The sequence below is a fragment of the Cyrtonyx montezumae genome, unplaced genomic scaffold (genome assembly GCF_038088225.1).
Source record: "Cyrtonyx montezumae isolate F1298 unplaced genomic scaffold, pur_monq_1.0 scaffold_5, whole genome shotgun sequence".
Lineage (NCBI taxonomy): Eukaryota > Metazoa > Chordata > Aves > Galliformes > Odontophoridae > Cyrtonyx > Cyrtonyx montezumae.
This window is the reverse complement of record NW_027072056.1, coordinates 4406552-4423269: the sequence shown is the minus strand read 5'-3', so window position 1 is coordinate 4423269 and position 16718 is coordinate 4406552. Positions and strand designations below refer to the sequence as shown.

At 59.1% G+C, this 16718-nt stretch overlaps 1 protein-coding gene across 1 annotated transcript in view; it reads left to right on the top strand.

The window, feature by feature from the left end:
• KIF1A (kinesin family member 1A) overlaps positions 1-16718 on the top strand; it is a 30777-nt gene that overhangs the window by 10854 nt on the left and 3205 nt on the right. Inside the window, exons 18-44 of the mRNA XM_065748441.1 lie at positions 1189-1268; positions 1519-1625; positions 1786-1869; positions 1958-2138; positions 2215-2287; positions 2503-2596; positions 2768-2916; positions 3455-3633; positions 3732-3869; positions 4538-4795; positions 7633-7751; positions 7829-7914; positions 8102-8240; positions 8350-8518; positions 8925-9015; positions 9168-9286; positions 9452-9507; positions 10616-10724; positions 10840-10906; positions 11002-11086; positions 11322-11427; positions 15005-15119; positions 15382-15515; positions 15655-15716; positions 15802-15947; positions 16203-16415; positions 16536-16613. Coding sequence (XP_065604513.1) covers positions 1189-1268; positions 1519-1625; positions 1786-1869; positions 1958-2138; positions 2215-2287; positions 2503-2596; positions 2768-2916; positions 3455-3633; positions 3732-3869; positions 4538-4795; positions 7633-7751; positions 7829-7914; positions 8102-8240; positions 8350-8518; positions 8925-9015; positions 9168-9286; positions 9452-9507; positions 10616-10724; positions 10840-10906; positions 11002-11086; positions 11322-11427; positions 15005-15119; positions 15382-15515; positions 15655-15716; positions 15802-15947; positions 16203-16415; positions 16536-16613 — 3237 coding nt within the window. The remainder of the gene's footprint in view (positions 1-1188; positions 1269-1518; positions 1626-1785; positions 1870-1957; positions 2139-2214; positions 2288-2502; positions 2597-2767; positions 2917-3454; positions 3634-3731; positions 3870-4537; positions 4796-7632; positions 7752-7828; positions 7915-8101; positions 8241-8349; positions 8519-8924; positions 9016-9167; positions 9287-9451; positions 9508-10615; positions 10725-10839; positions 10907-11001; positions 11087-11321; positions 11428-15004; positions 15120-15381; positions 15516-15654; positions 15717-15801; positions 15948-16202; positions 16416-16535; positions 16614-16718) is intronic.

Here is a 16718-nt window from a genome sequence, read left to right as displayed (position 1 = left end):
ATTTGATACTGCCATCAGCCTTCAAGGCTTTCCTTGCTTGGGAACGAAGGCACAGGGATATTAAATACCACTCCTGCTGGGAGCGTCCCAGCAAGCATTTTCTGAGCAAACACTGGCCCAAGCAGGGCAGCAAACCCTGCCAGTGCAGTGCTGCAGCTCCTCACTGCCACCTAAATACCTCATGGGACCCACATGGTGATGAGCACTTTGGGACCCCAGTGTGGCTCTTCTGACAGTTTTCACACCGTTGTCTTTGCTTTTCACCTGCCTCAGCAGCTGCCCATTAGGCCCCCCGATGTGTGTGTGGGAAGCATGGGGGTGTATTCCCCAAAGCAGGTTGGTCCCCAGTTGGCCTTGCTGTGGTGCTCTTGGTGCCAACTTTCTCTTCAGCTCTCTGACTTCTCCAGCTGCTGGTGAGGAATGTTAGCTCCAAAAACATGTAAAACCCATTCTGACTGTGAGCAAAGCACGGCCAGACCTTGTTTCCCTGCTGTACGCTATCACTGGGGGGGAAATTTGTCCAAATCTTGCAAATCTGGAGCAAAATTGCAAGCTTAAAGAGCCTCAGTTTCAGACCCAGAGGGTCTGTAGGGTATTATTCCTGCCAGCTGCTGTAGAGAACAGCCTGTGTTTCCCTTCACCTCTAGCTCTCCTGCCCTGTTTGCTGTGAGTCTCTTGCACCCATTGGGATTTCTCCAGACAAGGACATCTCTGCATGCAGGATGCCCACAGGCTGCTAGGACTTTCTCCTCCTATTTCTGAGAAGCTCAGAGCTTCTCCTGCTGATAGAAGGTGCAATTGCAGCAGCTTGAAGTGGGATGAGACAAGCAGAAATTCCCTCTAATTGAGAGCACAGTGGCCATGGCTTGTGGGAAGGAAATGATGGGAGGGAGCTGATAGCAGAAAGGACAGAGAGTGCAGATGTGGCCACCTCCATTTGAGGACTCCTTGTTTGCATCCCAAATATTCCCAGCAGCCAGGGAAAAGCCACCAAGAACTCAGCCCTTGAATGAGCAAAGCAAGGAGGCTTGGTGGAGGCTCACATCAGAGTCCAGCCCTGTTTTTTATGACCCTAGGTTAGGTCAGGGTGGCCACCGGGCTGGTTGGTCATGGTGGCAGAAGGATGAGGAGCTGGGGAGTGAGCCTGAGAGTTGCTGTGCCCTGGTGACTCCTTCTTGTGCCCCCCAGACACCCCACTTGGTCAATCTGAATGAAGACCCGCTCATGTCTGAGTGCCTTCTCTACTACATCAAGGACGGGATAACCAGGTGAGGGCCAGGTCTGCAGAGTTTATATCTCAGTGCTGTTGGGCACCTGCCCTCCTGCACGCTACTGGGCATCCCCAGAGCAGTGTAGCCACAGTGGGTAACATGTACATCTGTGGCAATCTCACAAGAGATGTCAGTACTGCTGGTGGAGCAAGTATAGAGGGTACCTTTGGGTGAAGACCAAAGGAGGATATTTTGGGGCTGGTTTGAGGACAGATGGAGCCGACTCAAGCTGCCACTCCCCCAACAGGGTTGGCCGGGAAGATGCAGAAAAGAGGCAGGACATAGTTCTCAGTGGACACTTCATCAAAGAAGAGCACTGCCTTTTCCGCAGTGACACGAGGACCGGCGGTGAAGGTACTGCTTGTCCTGAGGGGCTCCACTTGCTCAGGGTCATCCTGGGGCTTTGCCCTGGGTTTGGGGCCCGATGTAAGGTTGGCCAAGCCCTGTTTGTTGCTCACGGTGGGGATATGTCTGGAGGCCAAGGCTGCCCCTCCACCTGCTGCTTGTCACGCAGTGATTGTGACCCTGGAGCCTTGTGAAGGCGCTGACACCTACGTGAATGGCAAAAAGGTGACGGAGCCCAGCGTCCTGCGCTCAGGTGGGTCCCCAGGGGGTGCTCCAGCCTACAGTTGCATGCATGGTGACCCTTCCAGCCACTAAACCCAAGCTCTCTGTCCCCTCTGCAGGAAACAGGATCATCATGGGGAAGAGCCACGTCTTCCGCTTCAACCACCCCGAGCAAGCCCGGCAGGAGCGGGAGCGAACACCGTGCGCCGAGACACCTGCTGAGCCCGTGGACTGGGCCTTCGCCCAGAGAGAGCTGCTGGAGAAGCAGGGCATCGACATGAAGCAGGAGATGGAGCAAAGGTGGGTGTGTGGGGCTGGGATGGGGGCGAGGGCAGGAGCGTGGCTGGATCATCCCCATCTTCCCTGCTCCTCCCAGGCTTCAGGAGCTGGAGGACCAATACCGGCGGGAGAGGGAGGAGGCGAATTACCTTCTGGAGCAGCAGCGGCTGGTAGGTGGCCAGGCTTCCTAGGCTGTCCCAGCAACTCCACACCCAGCAGATGTTTGCATGGGGCAGCTCGGTGCATCTCAGAATGATGACAAATCCATCATCCCATCATTCCTGGGACTGCTCATCGGCACGGACATGGGGGAGGAAGGAGGGAGAGAAGGGGTGATGAAGGTGCGTCCTGTGGGCTGCATCGTTCTTCTCCCTGCTTCCCCTAGGACTACGAGAGCAAACTGGAGGCTCTGCAGAAGCAGATGGATTCTAGATATTACCCTGAGGCCAACGAGGAAGAAGAAGAACCTGAAGATGAAGGTGAGTGCTGGGTGACAAAAGAGGAATGGAAAAGTTTGGGCGGAAGGAGAGGATGAGCTGATGTGCAGATATGTTTGGGAGGGGTGCTGCTGTGCTCCAAGCAGCCTCAACTCAAAAAAGCCTCAGCAGCAAGGTGTGTGTGGTGACCATCCCTCTGTGTTCTTCCCACAGTGCAGTGGACAGAGCGGGAGTTTGAGCTCGCCCTCTGGGCCTTCAGGAAGTGGAAGTGGTACCAGTTCACCTCCCTCCGTGACCTGCTCTGGGGCAATGCCATCTTCCTCAAGGAAGCCAACGCCATCAGTGTGGAGCTGAAGAAAAAGGTGGGTGCTTATTGCTTGGGTTTTGGGGGCACAAGATGCTGCTGCTTGCTGCCACAGGCTTAGCAAGAGAGCACGGATCTGCATGCTGGCAGGGAGCTATGGGGAGAGAGCCCTGAGCCGGTGGCTCCTGTGCATCCCTGTCACACATCTGTGTGTCCCCACATAGCGATGTCATCAGTGGGCTGGGGAACACTGTGTCCCTACACAGTTCTTGCATGGATTTATGCAGCTGCCTTTTGAAACGTTCTGGTGTTTGGTGTGTGCCATGTAAGGGGTGAGCCCAACAGCAGAGCCCCTCCTTGTCCTCTAGCAGAGCCTACTAAAAGCCATTTTTAGTTCTATTAGACAGGACAGTGCTCAGACCTTTCCCTCTAGCCAGCAGCCTGCTTCTAGAGCCCCACGTGACTCAGTGCATCACCCACAGCACAGCTCTGAGCCAGACAAGTGTATGTTACTTGGGGATGCGCTGGGGAGAGCTCAGGCTGACAGCCCTGTGGTCTTCATGGCCGGATCACCATCCTTCTCTGCGTCCTTCCAGGTGCAGTTTCAGTTCGTCCTCCTCACAGACACGCTGTATTCACCTCTCCCTCCCGACCTGCTGCCTCCCGATGCTGCCAAGGACCGGGAGAAGCGGCCGTTCCCCCGGACTATCGTGGCTGTGGAGGTGCAGGACCAGAAGAACGGGGCAACACATTACTGGACCCTGGAGAAGCTCAGGTAGGGGGGGATGTCTGTGCTGAGCTGGCTCAGCAAGAGGACTCGGCCTCCCCCAGCCTGGATCCTCACCGCTGCCCCTTGTGTCCCCGCGCCTGCAGGCAGCGCCTGGACCTGATGCGTGAGATGTATGACCGTGCAGCAGAAGTGCCTTCGAGCGTCATCGAGGACTGTGACAACGTGGTGACTGGCGGAGATCCCTTCTACGACCGCTTCCCATGGTTCAGGCTGGTTGGCAGGTGAGCGCTTTGGCTCCTTTGCTGAGCAACCTGGAAGCACAGCATCCCCCCTGGGGCAGCGCCGTGGCCCACTCCAGCCTCACGTGGAGCAGTGCCACCAGGCAGGGGCTGCCAGCTGCTGGTGGATCACTGGTGCCACCGTGCCTGCCACCAATCTGTGTGTGCACATCTGTAGGCGTCCGTGTCCCAGCGTCTGTCTGTGCCACCCGTGCCGTGCGTGTCCATGTGCTTCCCGTGCGGTGCCGGCAGTGAGGACGGGCGGCCCAATGGGGACACATGGATGGACGTGTGTGCCTCGGAGGTGTCACCTCGTGCCACAGCAGTGCCAGCAGCGGGTTTCCCCCCGTGTGGGGCGGTGGGGTGTCCCCCAGCCTTGTGTTGTGTGCTCCGTCCCGCTGCGCTGTGCTGCCTGCAAAGCCAGCGCCGGGAATCCCCATGTTTGCACCAGTTTGTTGGGTCTCTCTTTCTCCCCACGTTTTATAGCCGACAGCCATTGGTGGCTCCCTTTAGAGACACACTGGATGGGCAAGTCTCTATTTCCTGACATCCCTTGGTTTGAGCAGAAAACAAACCAAGCCAAAAAAAAAAAAGCAAAATCCCTATTCTTGCTCTCTCTGTTTGGAACAGCTGGTGTTAACCTGTCTTCTATCTTGTTGTACTAACCTTAGTTCAGATATCTCTGGCTGCAACAGCTCTCCTCTTTTCAACACATGCATGAGCGAGCGCATGGCTGATCTCACCCCCTCCCCTACCTTCTCGAACCCCGACTCCGACATCACCGAGCCTGCTGACGAGCAGCACGAGGGGCAGGAGGAGGAGGAGGAGGAGGCGGAGGACCTGGAGGAAGACATCTTTCCGGAGTGCCCGCTGTGCGATGGCCGGGATCCGTTTTACGACCGCTCCCCCCTGTTCAGTTTAGTAGGAAGGTTGGTGAGGTTTTAGGGAGAGCATGCTGGGAAGGAACTAGCTCTTTCGCATGAGGGAACTGCTTTCTGGCACGACCTCCACCTCCAGGGCGTCCCACGGGCGCAGGGGTCACCGAGGTAGGGCTGTGCCAAGCACAGCAGCAAGGGCGCAGGGTGAGCGTGGGACCCCTCAGGCAGATCCCTGCTTCGGGCAGCCCCCAGAATGTGAGGTCTCCGTGCCCGTGGCACAGAGTGCCACAGGACTTGCACTCAGGTTCCCATTCCCAGGGGTCCACTGTAGTGAGGACCCCTGAGTGTGAGGCTCTGTGCCTTTGTCCTAGTTGTGCACAGGCCACAAGTTTTGCAGCTGTCCCAGTGCAGCGGGGAGAAATGGGGCTGTGCTGGTCGCTGTGAGCCCTGGCACCATCTGGTGGGGCTCAGGGGGAGACACACGACTGAGATGAGCTTGGGAGAGGAGGACTCTTTGGGAAGTGGTGTTTTCTCCCTGCTTGGGGCCATCCCTGTGGGCTGGCAAATGCAAGCACAGGGGATGCTCAGGAAAGGCACATAACGACCCAAGCTGCAAGAACAGGAAGGGAAAAAAGCCTTAATTTCCCCTCCCCATTTACCAGGAGACCCCTGGACTTGGTCAGCCTCAGCTTAGAGAAACGGGTGTGTTTCCAGGCTCCCACTTTGCCTTCAAACTGTCGCAATCCACTCATCCCCCAAAACGCCTCCTGAGGCAGGCAGGGTGATGCTGCCCCCTCGGCCCTGATGCAGAAGGCTTCCCAAGGGGATGAGGGATGTGTGCTCAGAGCAGGACCCAGAGCCCTCATTCCTGCGACCATGGGGATCCACCCAAGGCAGACCACCCAGCCATGCTGGGGCTGCTCCTTCCTTACCGTGTTCAAGTCTGGGGTGTGGGGAGGAGACGGAGAGACGCAGGCAGAGAGGGAGGAGGTGGGGTAAGAGCCCTGCAGCCTCAGACCGAAAGAGCTGGGTTCTTCCACCCTTTTTTAATTTTTTTTTTTTTTCCTTATTTTATTTATTTTTTATTTTTTCAAAAACCAAAACCAAAACTCTCGGGGTCACCTCAAAACCAAACCCACCGACCTGCTGAGCAAGCCTCTGCCATCCCCCAGGTCGTTCCCTCGGGCTCTCCTGATTTCTTTTGAGTCTGCCCCGGGTTTGGCTCCCCATGCAGCAGCTGTGCCGGCCACATTTCTTGTGAAGTGTGCTTTGATTGGTTTATGATTGGATCCTTGTCTTTGATTTTTTTTCTTTCCTTTTTTTTTTTTTTAATTTTGTTTTTTTCTTAGTTTGTCATTTTTTGTTTTGTTTTGTTTTTTTATTTTTATTTTTTTTAGCTGCTGGCTCTCTCTCTCTCCAAAGCTTTAGCAAAAATTGGGGTTATTTCACTTTTGTCTTCCTTTGGAAAGGCTTTTCTTTGGTCTGAGCATGCCATCTTTGCACCTCACCAATCTTGTGGTTAGTGTCCCTGCCCTCCTTCCTCTAGTGACACACTCGTCCCCCTCCTCCCCACCCTCCTGTCCTTCCCTCCCCATCTTCCCTCCCTCCTCCATCCCCTGGATTCGACCTGATGGGCTGCCCACTCATTTTGGGGCAGAATTGCTCATGGGCAGGCAGTCCCAGATCCGCACCTACCTCAGCCTTGGTGGCCAATGAGAAGAGCTGGGGTGAAATGCTCAATGGGGAATTGTGCTCTGTGACTCGACCCCTGTTGGAGTTGTTTTGGGTGGAAAAAGCCTGGACTTTTGGGTGGAAGAAGCCTCTGCTTGAGGTCAGCCCGAGCTGCAGCAGCAGCAGGGTGAACCTCTGCACCTCTGAGAGGCTGGATGTTTGAACACAGGGCTGTGGCCTTTCTGCAAGAGCCTTTCAGATGACGTTTGGATTGCCTGCGAGGTTAGGAAGCCAGCCACCTGGAGATGTCTGCACCTGCCTTGTGAGCATCTTGAAGCTGACATGTCCTGGCTGGTGCCATCAGGATCCCAACCCACAGGATGCAAGGACGTCGCATTTCGAAACACGTGGGCAGGAGAGCAGGGCCAAGCCATCTCTGCTGAGGTCATGAGCTCCAGAAAGACCTCTAAATATGGTGCCTTGGTCAGAAGGGATCAAAATTTGTCAGCAGCTCCTAGCCAGGGAGGGAGAGGCTGAGCTGGCTGGCTGTGAACTCAAAGAAGGCAGCAGGAGGAGGCTGAATGTCTGAGGAGTGCCACGTGGCCACGTGCCTGTCCCCAGCCTGGATACCTGGAGGAGGTCCCAAGGAGCTCAGCTGTCACACTGGAGCCCCGTGGTAGCACAGGACTCCGAGGCCCCACGTGGGACACAGCGTGGAGACACATGCATGCCACCAGCCACACCTCACAGCATCCCCAGCCACCACCACCCAGGGCAGGTTCACCCACACAGTGCCCAGGCCAGGACCTTCTCCTCCTTCCCCTCCTCTGCTCCCACCAACCTCTTCCTCCATCCCTCCCTCCCTTCCTCCCTCCCTCTCTCCCTCCCTCCCTCCCTCCCCACCCTGGCCTCGTCTCGCCCGCCCCCCCCCGTTGCCTCCGCAGCACCCCCAGCTCTCTCACAGCACCTCCTGCCCCCATCCTCCGGCTCGTCACTGCCAAGACGGTCCTCTGCCCAGCTTGTCCCCTCCCCAGGATGCGACAGCCGGAGAGACGCTGGCTCTCCCTCTCCCCGCCCCGCGCTGGCCCTGGCTGCCCCTCATGGCTTTGCTTTGCAGCGGTGACATGGGACCTGGCCGCCGGCGGCCGCCACCCGCGCTCTGGGATGCTCGGATGGAGGCGGTGACGTCGCTCCCGTGTCGCTTCTCCCCCCGGCAGGGCCTTCGTCTACCTCAGCAACCTGCTGTACCCCGTGCCCCTGGTGCACCGCGTGGCCATCGTCAGCGAGAAGGGCGAGGTGAAGGGCTTCCTGCGCGTGGCCGTCCAGGCCATCTCAGGTAGGGGCTGTCCCTGGTGCCACTCAGCCCCGTGTCCCCCAGCATCCCACCAACACCTTGCTGCTTTCCTCCCGCAGCCGACGAGGAAGCTCCGGACTACGGCTCTGGTGTGCGGCAGTCGGGGACGGCCAAGATCTCCTTTGACGATCAGCACTTCGAGAAGGTACGGCCGTAGTGATGGGGTTGGCTGCAGAGACCGCTGCGTCTCACCCTGTGTGGTGGCACCCAGCCGCTCTGCTTTGGGTGCTGCCCTGCCCGGGCACTGCCCCTCGAGGAGCTGGGGCTGCTCGCCTTGGGGCTCTGCACTTGTGGCAGCCCCACAGCCCCATTCCTCCATGTCCCTCCCGCAGTTCCAGTCCGAGTCCTGCCCTGCTGTGGGGATGTCTCGCTCGGGGACCTCCCAGGAGGAGCTGCGCATCGTCGAGGGCCAGGGGCAGGTCAGTGACATGGGGCCCTCCGCCGATGAAGTCAACAACAACACCTGTGCAGGTGAGCAGCGTGCACCCAGCAAGGCATCTAAGCACTGAGAGCCCACATGCCCAGCAGTAGCTCAGCATCAGGACAATTCCTCCTGTTGAGGGCTCTCCTCTCCCCACAGTGACCCCAGAGGACCTTCTCCTGGACAGCCCGGAGAAGTCCACGATGGATGGGCCCCTAGAGGCAGCTCTGGACCACCTGAAGTTGGGCAGCATCTTCACCTTCCGAGTGACCGTCCTGCAAGCCTCCAGCATCTCAGCAGAATACGCGGATATCTTCTGCCAGTTCAAGTGAGATCATGGTGTCGTCATCCCCCCCCAATCCAGGCCGTTATCTCTTTCTGTACTCTGACCTTCACCCCCCTTGGTTGCCCCAAAGCAGGGATAGTGTTGTGAGCTTCATCCCACACTCTGCTCCCATTCCATCCAAGTCTTTCATGGAAGATGAGGCAAAACCAAGAGATGTGGGATGAGCCTCTGTGTCTGCCTGAACATGCATTTGGTCACTGGGGAAAGCAAGGCAGAGTGTTTCATGGGCTCTGAGGGCTGCAGATCAGGGTGGGGTGTCTTTCTGTGCCAGCCCTGCCCTGTTGGCAGCACGCAGCCCTGGGGACAGGCTAAGTTCCTGTCCTCTCTCCCCACTTCTGCTCCTCCGTGCCATCTTGCAGAACTCACATGACTTCCCTTCCATTTGCAGCTTCATCCATCGCCACGACGAGGCCTTTTCAACAGAACCCTTGAAGAACACAGGACGTGGGCCACCGCTGGGTTTCTACCATGTCCAAAACGTGAGCACCATCTCCTCTGGCATCCTCTCACCCACACAGCTGCCGGTGCCCATCCCCAGAGCAGCACTTTCCTCCCCAGTGCCCACTTTCTCAGCACATCACATCCCTCTCCAAACGAGACAGCATGCTCACATGCTCTTTCTCCCTCTCAGATTGCCGTGGAGGTCACCAAGTCCTTCATTGAATACATCAAGAGCCAGCCGATTGTATTTGAGGTGTTTGGGCACTATCAACAACACCCTTTCCCACCTCTCTGCAAGGACGTCCTCAGGTGGGTGTGCCTGGGACTCGCGTGGCTCTTTGTGCCTTCCCCACAGTGCCACGAGGCCAGGCTGGAACAGCACTCCTGGCTCCGAGGGGACGTGGAGGTGTGTGGCCCCGGGCTGGGAGCAATTTGTGCCACGGTGGCTTTAATCCATGCTCATTCTCTCTGCAGCCCACTGAGGCCATCCCGGCGCCACTTCCCACGGGTGATGCCACTCTCCAAGCCAGGTAGGGGATGGTGTCCTGCTCTTCTCCCAGGTCACAGAGCAGGTTCCCCGCTATGCCCCACTCCCAGTGCCACATGCCTGCAGAGCAGGGCTGAATGGCAGAACCTCAGGGACATCACAAAATGCATCATGCTCCATAGCACCCAGAGGTCCTTCGGTGCCTGCCTGCTCAGTGCTTGGCTGATGCAAACCCCTTTGCAAGCACTTTTTCCCCCTGTGCTCATGGCAGCCCCGCAGCATCCCTCCCTTGTGCCAAGTGTCTGTGCGTAACCGCTTTGCTTTGTGTTGCCCTTTCTGTTTCTTTCCCTCCCTCCTCCCAAGAGCACACCAGCCCCCTCCAGCTCACCCACTGCCCGGTGCCAGCCGTGCTGGCAGGCTCGCTCCTGGACATGCTCTCCGGGCACGCGCTGGCGGCCGCCACTGCCGCCACCTCCCTCCTGCGGCGTGGCGTGGAGGAGCCTGCCTGCCTACCACCCCTGCCTGCCGCAGACCGCACCATCAGGAAGGCACAGAAGCCGGGTTGGTGCCCGCATGAGCCTGCAGCAGGGCCAGCAGCCACTCGGGTTTCTCCCCACAGCTGTCCCCAGGTGGCGTGGATGGCAGCGGGGACGGCACAGTGCCCGTGCCAGGGTCACACCAATCCCCGCTGCCTTTGGACCCGAGTTGCTGCGGTTTGGCTGAGCGTGGTGGTTTGCTGTGATGCCTGCACACCTCCAGCTCCAGCTCCAGCTCCAGGGGTCCCATGTCAGCCAGCAATCCGGCTGTCCCTGAGCTGCTCCACTGGCGCTGGAGCTGAGCTGTGTGGTTTGGGACCTGTCCTTGTCCCTTCTGGAACTGGTTGGATGTTCCAGGGGAAGTCCCATCTTAAACCCTCACTGCTCTGCTTCGGGAGTGGGACGAGGTGCCCACGAGGTGCCCAGGATGGGGCTGCATCCCTCTGGTAGCGCTGTGTGCTGCCTCCTGCCTTGCTGCCACCTGCCTGGTGGCCCTGCTTGTCCCCAAGCCCTGCCTGCTCTATGTTCCCCCGCTTGCTGCCGTGTGCCCCCAACCTCAGCAGCATCCTCCCAATTTCTGCCTCAGAGTTAAGTCATGCTTCCCACCCCCTACAGTGCCCGCCACCAAGCTGAGCACCATGACTCGTCCCAGCGCTGGGCCCTGCCAGTGCAAGTATGACCTGATGGTCTTCTTCGAGATCTGCGAGCTGGAGGCCAACGGCGAGTAAGTCGTGGGTGGAGGGGATAGGGAGGCAGCGTGGAGGTCAGCACCTCTGGCCAAGCATGGTGGGCTTGGGCACATGAGCAGAGCTGTGTCCCACCACTGTCCTCTCTTCCAGTTATATCCCAGCTGTGGTGGACCACCGCGGAGGAATGCCATGCCACGGGACCTTCCTCCTCCACCAGGTACTCCTTGCCCAGAACCCAAACTCCCAAACTGCCCCACTGCCTGGGAGCTGTGTTAATCAGCACCCTTTCCTCTCTGCCCTCGGGGTTCTCAGGGCATCCAGAGGAGAATCACCGTCACCCTGGTGCATGAAACAGGCAGCCTGATCCGCTGGAAGGAAGTGCGGGAGCTGGTTGTGGGTAAGCAGAGCCAGACAGGGTTGCAAGGCACTCCCCCAAGTCCTCCCCACATCTCTAGAGGCTTTTGTGCTTCTTTTTTCCCATCCCATTCACTTTTCATCTACTATCCTGCTTGCAACAGCAGAGAGGCAACTGCCCCACGGGTGCCACCACCGTGCCAGGGGGACGTGGGAGTACACACCAATCACAGGGACCCTGGCAGGAGACCTGAGCGGGTCCTGTGCTCCCTTTGCAGGTCGGATCCGGAACACCCCAGAAGCTGATGAATCTCTCATCGATCCCAACATCTTGTCCCTGAACATCCTGTCCTCTGGCTACATCCACCCCTCGCAGGACGACCGGTGCGTGCCAGTGCTTCTCTTGCTCTTCCCCCGACTGCGATGCTGTGGGAGACGGGGAGCTGGTCCTGTTCAGTGGCAGTGGCAGGACGTTGTGCTGACCCTGTCACCAACTCTCCTGTGTTGTGGCTAACTGGCTGGAAATGCCGCTTCGTGCTTATGGCTGATCCCCGTGTGTCTGGGGGTGGTGGGGGACACGTGGTCCCTCACAGCTGCCCCGGGGTCTGCACCGAGTGGTTGGAGCGTGTCAGCGTGGGGCACTGTGACATGGGGGACAAGAGTGAGGCTGTTTGTTCGGTGGCACAGGGAGCAAATGACAGGGCTGATGCTGAACTTTGAGTGGCATAGGAGCACACTGGATGGCAGTGGGAACGTCCTTCCCTTTGTTCTTCTTTTTATTTCTCATCTCTGCTGTGGCTGGTGTGTCAGTGCCAGAGCCCTGCCTGTGAGGTGCCACCCTGACACAGCGCATCCCGCTGCCAGCAGTCAGGGAGCACCCAAGCATGGGCTGTGTGTGCAGGTGTCAGACATCATCACAGCTGCTGGGACAGCAGTGAGGCCAGGCAGGAGGCTGATGGCCTCACGCAGGGCAGCGAGGACTTACAGAGCCGTGGTGGTTTGTGCTGGGTGGCTGAGCTGCATGGATGCTGTACCCAGGCACGTGGGCTCGTGGGACCATGCTGATGTGCCATCAGCCGCTGCTCTGGTCCAGGCTGCAGTCAGATCTGATCTCAGCAGCCCCAGCCTGGCAGAGGGGAACAGGGCTCCACATCTGCGGGTCCATCCTCCACACCTGCGGGTGCTGGATGGCACGGTGGGGGGATAGAGGACGCTGGCTCCCAGCAGGACGCAGAGGGGCCGCTGCAGCAACCCCGCACTTCCATCCCGTCGTGCCCCGCATGCTTCAACCCCAGCTGCCTGCCAGGACGTGAGGCCAAGGATGGCAGCTGGCAGAGCAGTATCTGCCTTCGCCCTCCTCCCAGGCTGCTTTCGCTCCCTGCTTTGCTATCGTCTGCCCCGCCGTCTCCATCGCCGACAGCAGCCCTGGCTCTGCCCTCCTCCTGCAGCCTTTTGGACCTTCCGAGGCAGCTGCCAGGACCCCGCTGCCCCCAGGCAGCCATGGGGCACAGTGCCCAAGGCCTTTCCTTGCTTCCTTCCCAAACCGCTGCTGCCGCTGCCCATCTGAGCCCACACTAACCATGTGATTGTTTTGTGTTTTCGCAGGCAGTTTCTTGATTCGGATATGCCTAGGTATTATTTGTTTCCATTGTTGTTTTTTTTTCCACCCCCCCCCCCTCCACTCTCCCCCCTCTCTCCCCACACCTCAGCACTCAGCACCGCTGCCGGCGGCACGTGGGTTTCCAGCCCCCTGTCCACGTTCCCTCCTCTCCCCACATCCTGGGCACCTCTCTCTCACGCCGCCCTTCCCTGCGGGTTTTGCTGTTTGTTTGGATGGTGCTCTCGCTCCTCCTTGCTCTCGCTGGCTTCCGCTCCCATCGCCCCGTTTTCATTTGGTTCTTGACTTTTGACACCGCTGCTCTCCCGGCTCTCCGGCATCCAGCTCCGGACACGCAGCCCCTGCCCCTGTCTCAGCCCCACGTGGGGAGGGCACCACGTGTGGGGCTGTGTGGGGACGTGTGCTGGATGTACGCACACCCTGCAGCCATGTGCAGCCCTCCTGCAGGTGTAGGTGCAGTGTATGCATGGCAAAGGTGGATGCATCAGGGATGGGGTCCTCCAGGTTCCAGCAGGGCTCTGGGGTCCCTGCAGCAGCCAGAGGTTGAACTTGCACAGGGACAACCAAGGACATCTGTCTGTTTGTCTGTCTGGCAGTACTCCTCCCCAGTGGGGTGCTTGGGGATCTCCTCTGCCCTGCTTTAATGCAGGCACCTTTCGGGCTCTGGGAGTGCTGAGGCTGCTCTTACACCATTGGAGGGGCAGAGTTAAGGCAGGAAGGTGTGAGGCTGCAGCGAGCTTGCTGCAACATCCGTAAAGCAATAAACCTTGGGATGCTCTCCCTGAGCAATCTCTTGCCCCCTGATTTGGGGGGGGCAAACAGCCGCTGCAGAGCGAGGAACGACCACCACGCCTGGTGGGGAATTCCCTTTGGGCACACTCCATCTGCAGTGTGGGTGCTGAGATGGGCTCTGATGGTCACTGAGCTCCCCCGGAGCAGCCCCAGGGCAGACCCTAGTGCCATCCTGCTCCTCCTGGCACCCCGGTTGGCCCTGTCCTGGGCAGCAGCTGCCGCAGCGTGCACGGCGGCCCCATCCGGACGATGCTTTCTGACGTTTCATTTTTCTGTGTGTGTGTATGTGTGTGTGTGTTTGTCCTGGGTTGCCTTCCACTTATAGCATTTCATTCGGAAATGACACTAGGTATTTTGCGTGCACTTGCTCGGTCTGGTCCCTCCCGCTTCTCTCTCTTTCTCCTTCGCCTCGTTCCTCTGCTTTTTGCTCTTCTTCCCCCTCTCCCTTACTCTCCTCTTCTCTTATGTCCTCCCTTGGGAGCTCTCTCTTCTCAAGCGCTCTGTGTCTGAAAAGTGATCCTTTGCCTTGACTCTGTCTCACGTGGTTTTCACATAGGCAGCACCTCTGAGAGTGTGACTCACTGCTCTCCAGCATGATGCTCTGAGCAGGGGTGGTGGCCATGCACCCATGGGTGCAGCCAAAGCTCCCCCTCTCCCCCCCCCTTGCTGGGAGCCTGCCCCACTCCCAGCCCTGGTGCAGCTCAGTTCTGGCTGCCTGCAGATGGCTGTAGCCAAGCTCTGCCTGCCTGGGGGTGCCCACAAAGGAGCTGGGGTGGCCCTGGGGGGATTGTGAGTGTGGGTGCCCTGGCACTGGGGTGGTAATGCTGGGGTCCCCCTACACTCTGTGACTCAGAGCTGCCTCCTGCTTCCCTTTACTGTACCACACAGACCCCAGAGTGCAGCCTCTGCTCTGCACCATCCTTTAGAGTCCCACAGGTGCTCACCCTGCAGCTCCTGCCTGGTCTCCCCAATGCACAGTGCAGAGATGGAAAACAGAGTATGAGGCAGCCGGCAGGGACAGAGGGCAGTGGCCAAGGCACAGCAGGAACAGGGGGGACAGTCCCACGGGCTCAAAATCCTGGTCCCTGGCTCCTCCTGGGGACTTTGCTGGTGGGGGCTGTCCCCCCACACTGAGCATCCTCTTTCCTACCTACTCTGGCTGTTGTCACCCAGGGTGCTGATGGGCGGCAGAGTGCTGGCCTCAGTGTGCTGGGGGTGGCAGCTCACCATGAGCTCTGGGGACATGCTCCCTCCTCTGTCCCTTCGTCCCCCACTCCCTGCTTTGCCTTGCACTCAGCTGAGCCCCCCTGATCCCAAACCCCTGTGCACAGTTCAAGGGCACCTGTCTCCCTCCCACTGCACCCATTTTGCCTTGGCTTTGCCTTGAGCCTGCATCCCCCAGAGTGGCTGTCCCCAAACGTCCCATGCATGCCCATGTGTCCCCGCAGGCCTGCTGCAGCGCTGCGGAGGGAGGGAGGGAGGGAGTGTCTCCTTGCTGTCTGGCTGGGATTTCAGGGGGATTGTTTCACCGGCTTTGCTCTTTCTTGGCAGGACTTTCTACCAGTTCGAGGCAGCATGGGACAGCTCCATGCACAATTCCCTGCTGCTCAATCGCGTCACCCCATACCGGGAGAAAATCTACATCACCCTCTCAGCCTACATCGAGGCAAGGACCCGAATCTGTGCCGTTATAACACAAATGGGTTTTCCCCCACTGCTGTGGTTCTCCTGGTGGAGTGCAGCCCTCAGGGGTGCTCCTCTGGCAGCTTCCCATGTGCAAGCACAACCCAGGAGGACATGAAGGGGGAAAGGCAGGGGCTCCTCCAGCCCTTCCTGCCTGCTGTGGGCTGCAAGCACAGGGGTGCTGCCCATACAACCCAGGCACCCCCTTGACACAGCCCCTCTCCTCTTCCCCCACCCTGCTGCAGATGGAGAACTGCACCCAGCCCGCCGTCATCACCAAAGATTTCTGCATGGTTTTCTATTCCCGAGACGCCAAGCTCCCCGCGTCCCGCTCCATCCGCAACCTCTTCGGCAGCGGCAGCCTGCGGGCTTCAGAGAGGTACCAGCATCCTCCTGGTTGTGGGAGGGAGGAGAAAAGGGAGAAGCAATGACGCCAGCACCCAGAGCTGCCCTGGAGTGTGGGGGAAAAACCTCAGAGTATGGGGACAGGGTTAGGTGACATCTCCCTTTGCTTACAGCAACCGCGTGACGGGGGTCTACGAGCTGAGCCTGTGCCGCGTGGCAGATGCTGGCAGTCCAGGTGGGTTGTGGTGTGAGTGCCTGAGCTGTGCACCCATCCTTTGAGCCACGTGCCTGTCCCCTGAGCTGTGTGTTTGTCCCCAAAGGCATGCAGAGGCGGCGCCGGCGCGTGCTGGACACCTCCGTGGCCTATGTGCGGGGAGAAGAGAACCTGGCTGGCTGGCGGCCCCGCAGCGACAGCCTTATCCTCGACCATCAGTGGGAGCTGGAGAAACTCAGCCTCCTGCAAGAAGTAAGATGTTGGGTTGGGGAGAGCTTCTCGGGGCTGAAAGAGCACACTTTGCCACAGTGGGTGCCAGAACACACCACGGATCCCCAGCTCTCCTGGCTTTGTGTCATGGGGCTCTGTTCCTGCTGCACTGATGTTAGCCAGGTGCCTGCAGACCCAAAGCAGCTGCTAATGGGGTGTGGGGAGCATGTCCCCCAAAAGATGCCTCCAAACTGGGCACGGGGAAGCCTGGTGCTGAGCAGGGCTGTCCTCAACCAGGTGGAGAAAACCAGGCACTACCTGCTGCTGCGTGAGAAGCTGGAGACGACCCAGCGGCTGGGCCTGGAGACCCTGTCCCCGTGCTCCAGCGAGGACTCCGAGTCCCGAAGCACCTCCTGTGTCTCCTCCCCACTCTCAGCTGACGGGGCCCCAGAAGGACGGACTTCTCCTCCCGAAACCCCCAGCGAGAGGCAGAAGGAGCTGGCCGTGAAGGTACCATCCTGGAGCCAGGAGGGGTTCACAGGGGGGCGGGTATGGTGGTAACAACACGGGGGAGAAGGTGATGGGGTGTTAGAAGGTGCCTCCCACACCATCGTCCTCATCTGCCCGCAGTGCCTGCGCCTGCTCACGCACACCTTCAACCGCGAGTACAGCCACAGCCACGTCTGCATCAGTGCCAGCGAGAGCAAGGTACCGGGGTGGGGACAGAAACTTGGGGTGTGCAGGGCTGGTGATGGTTGGGAGGGACGCGTGAGGACTGGGGCTCGCAGGGCATGGGTGGGTCTGTGGGTGGCC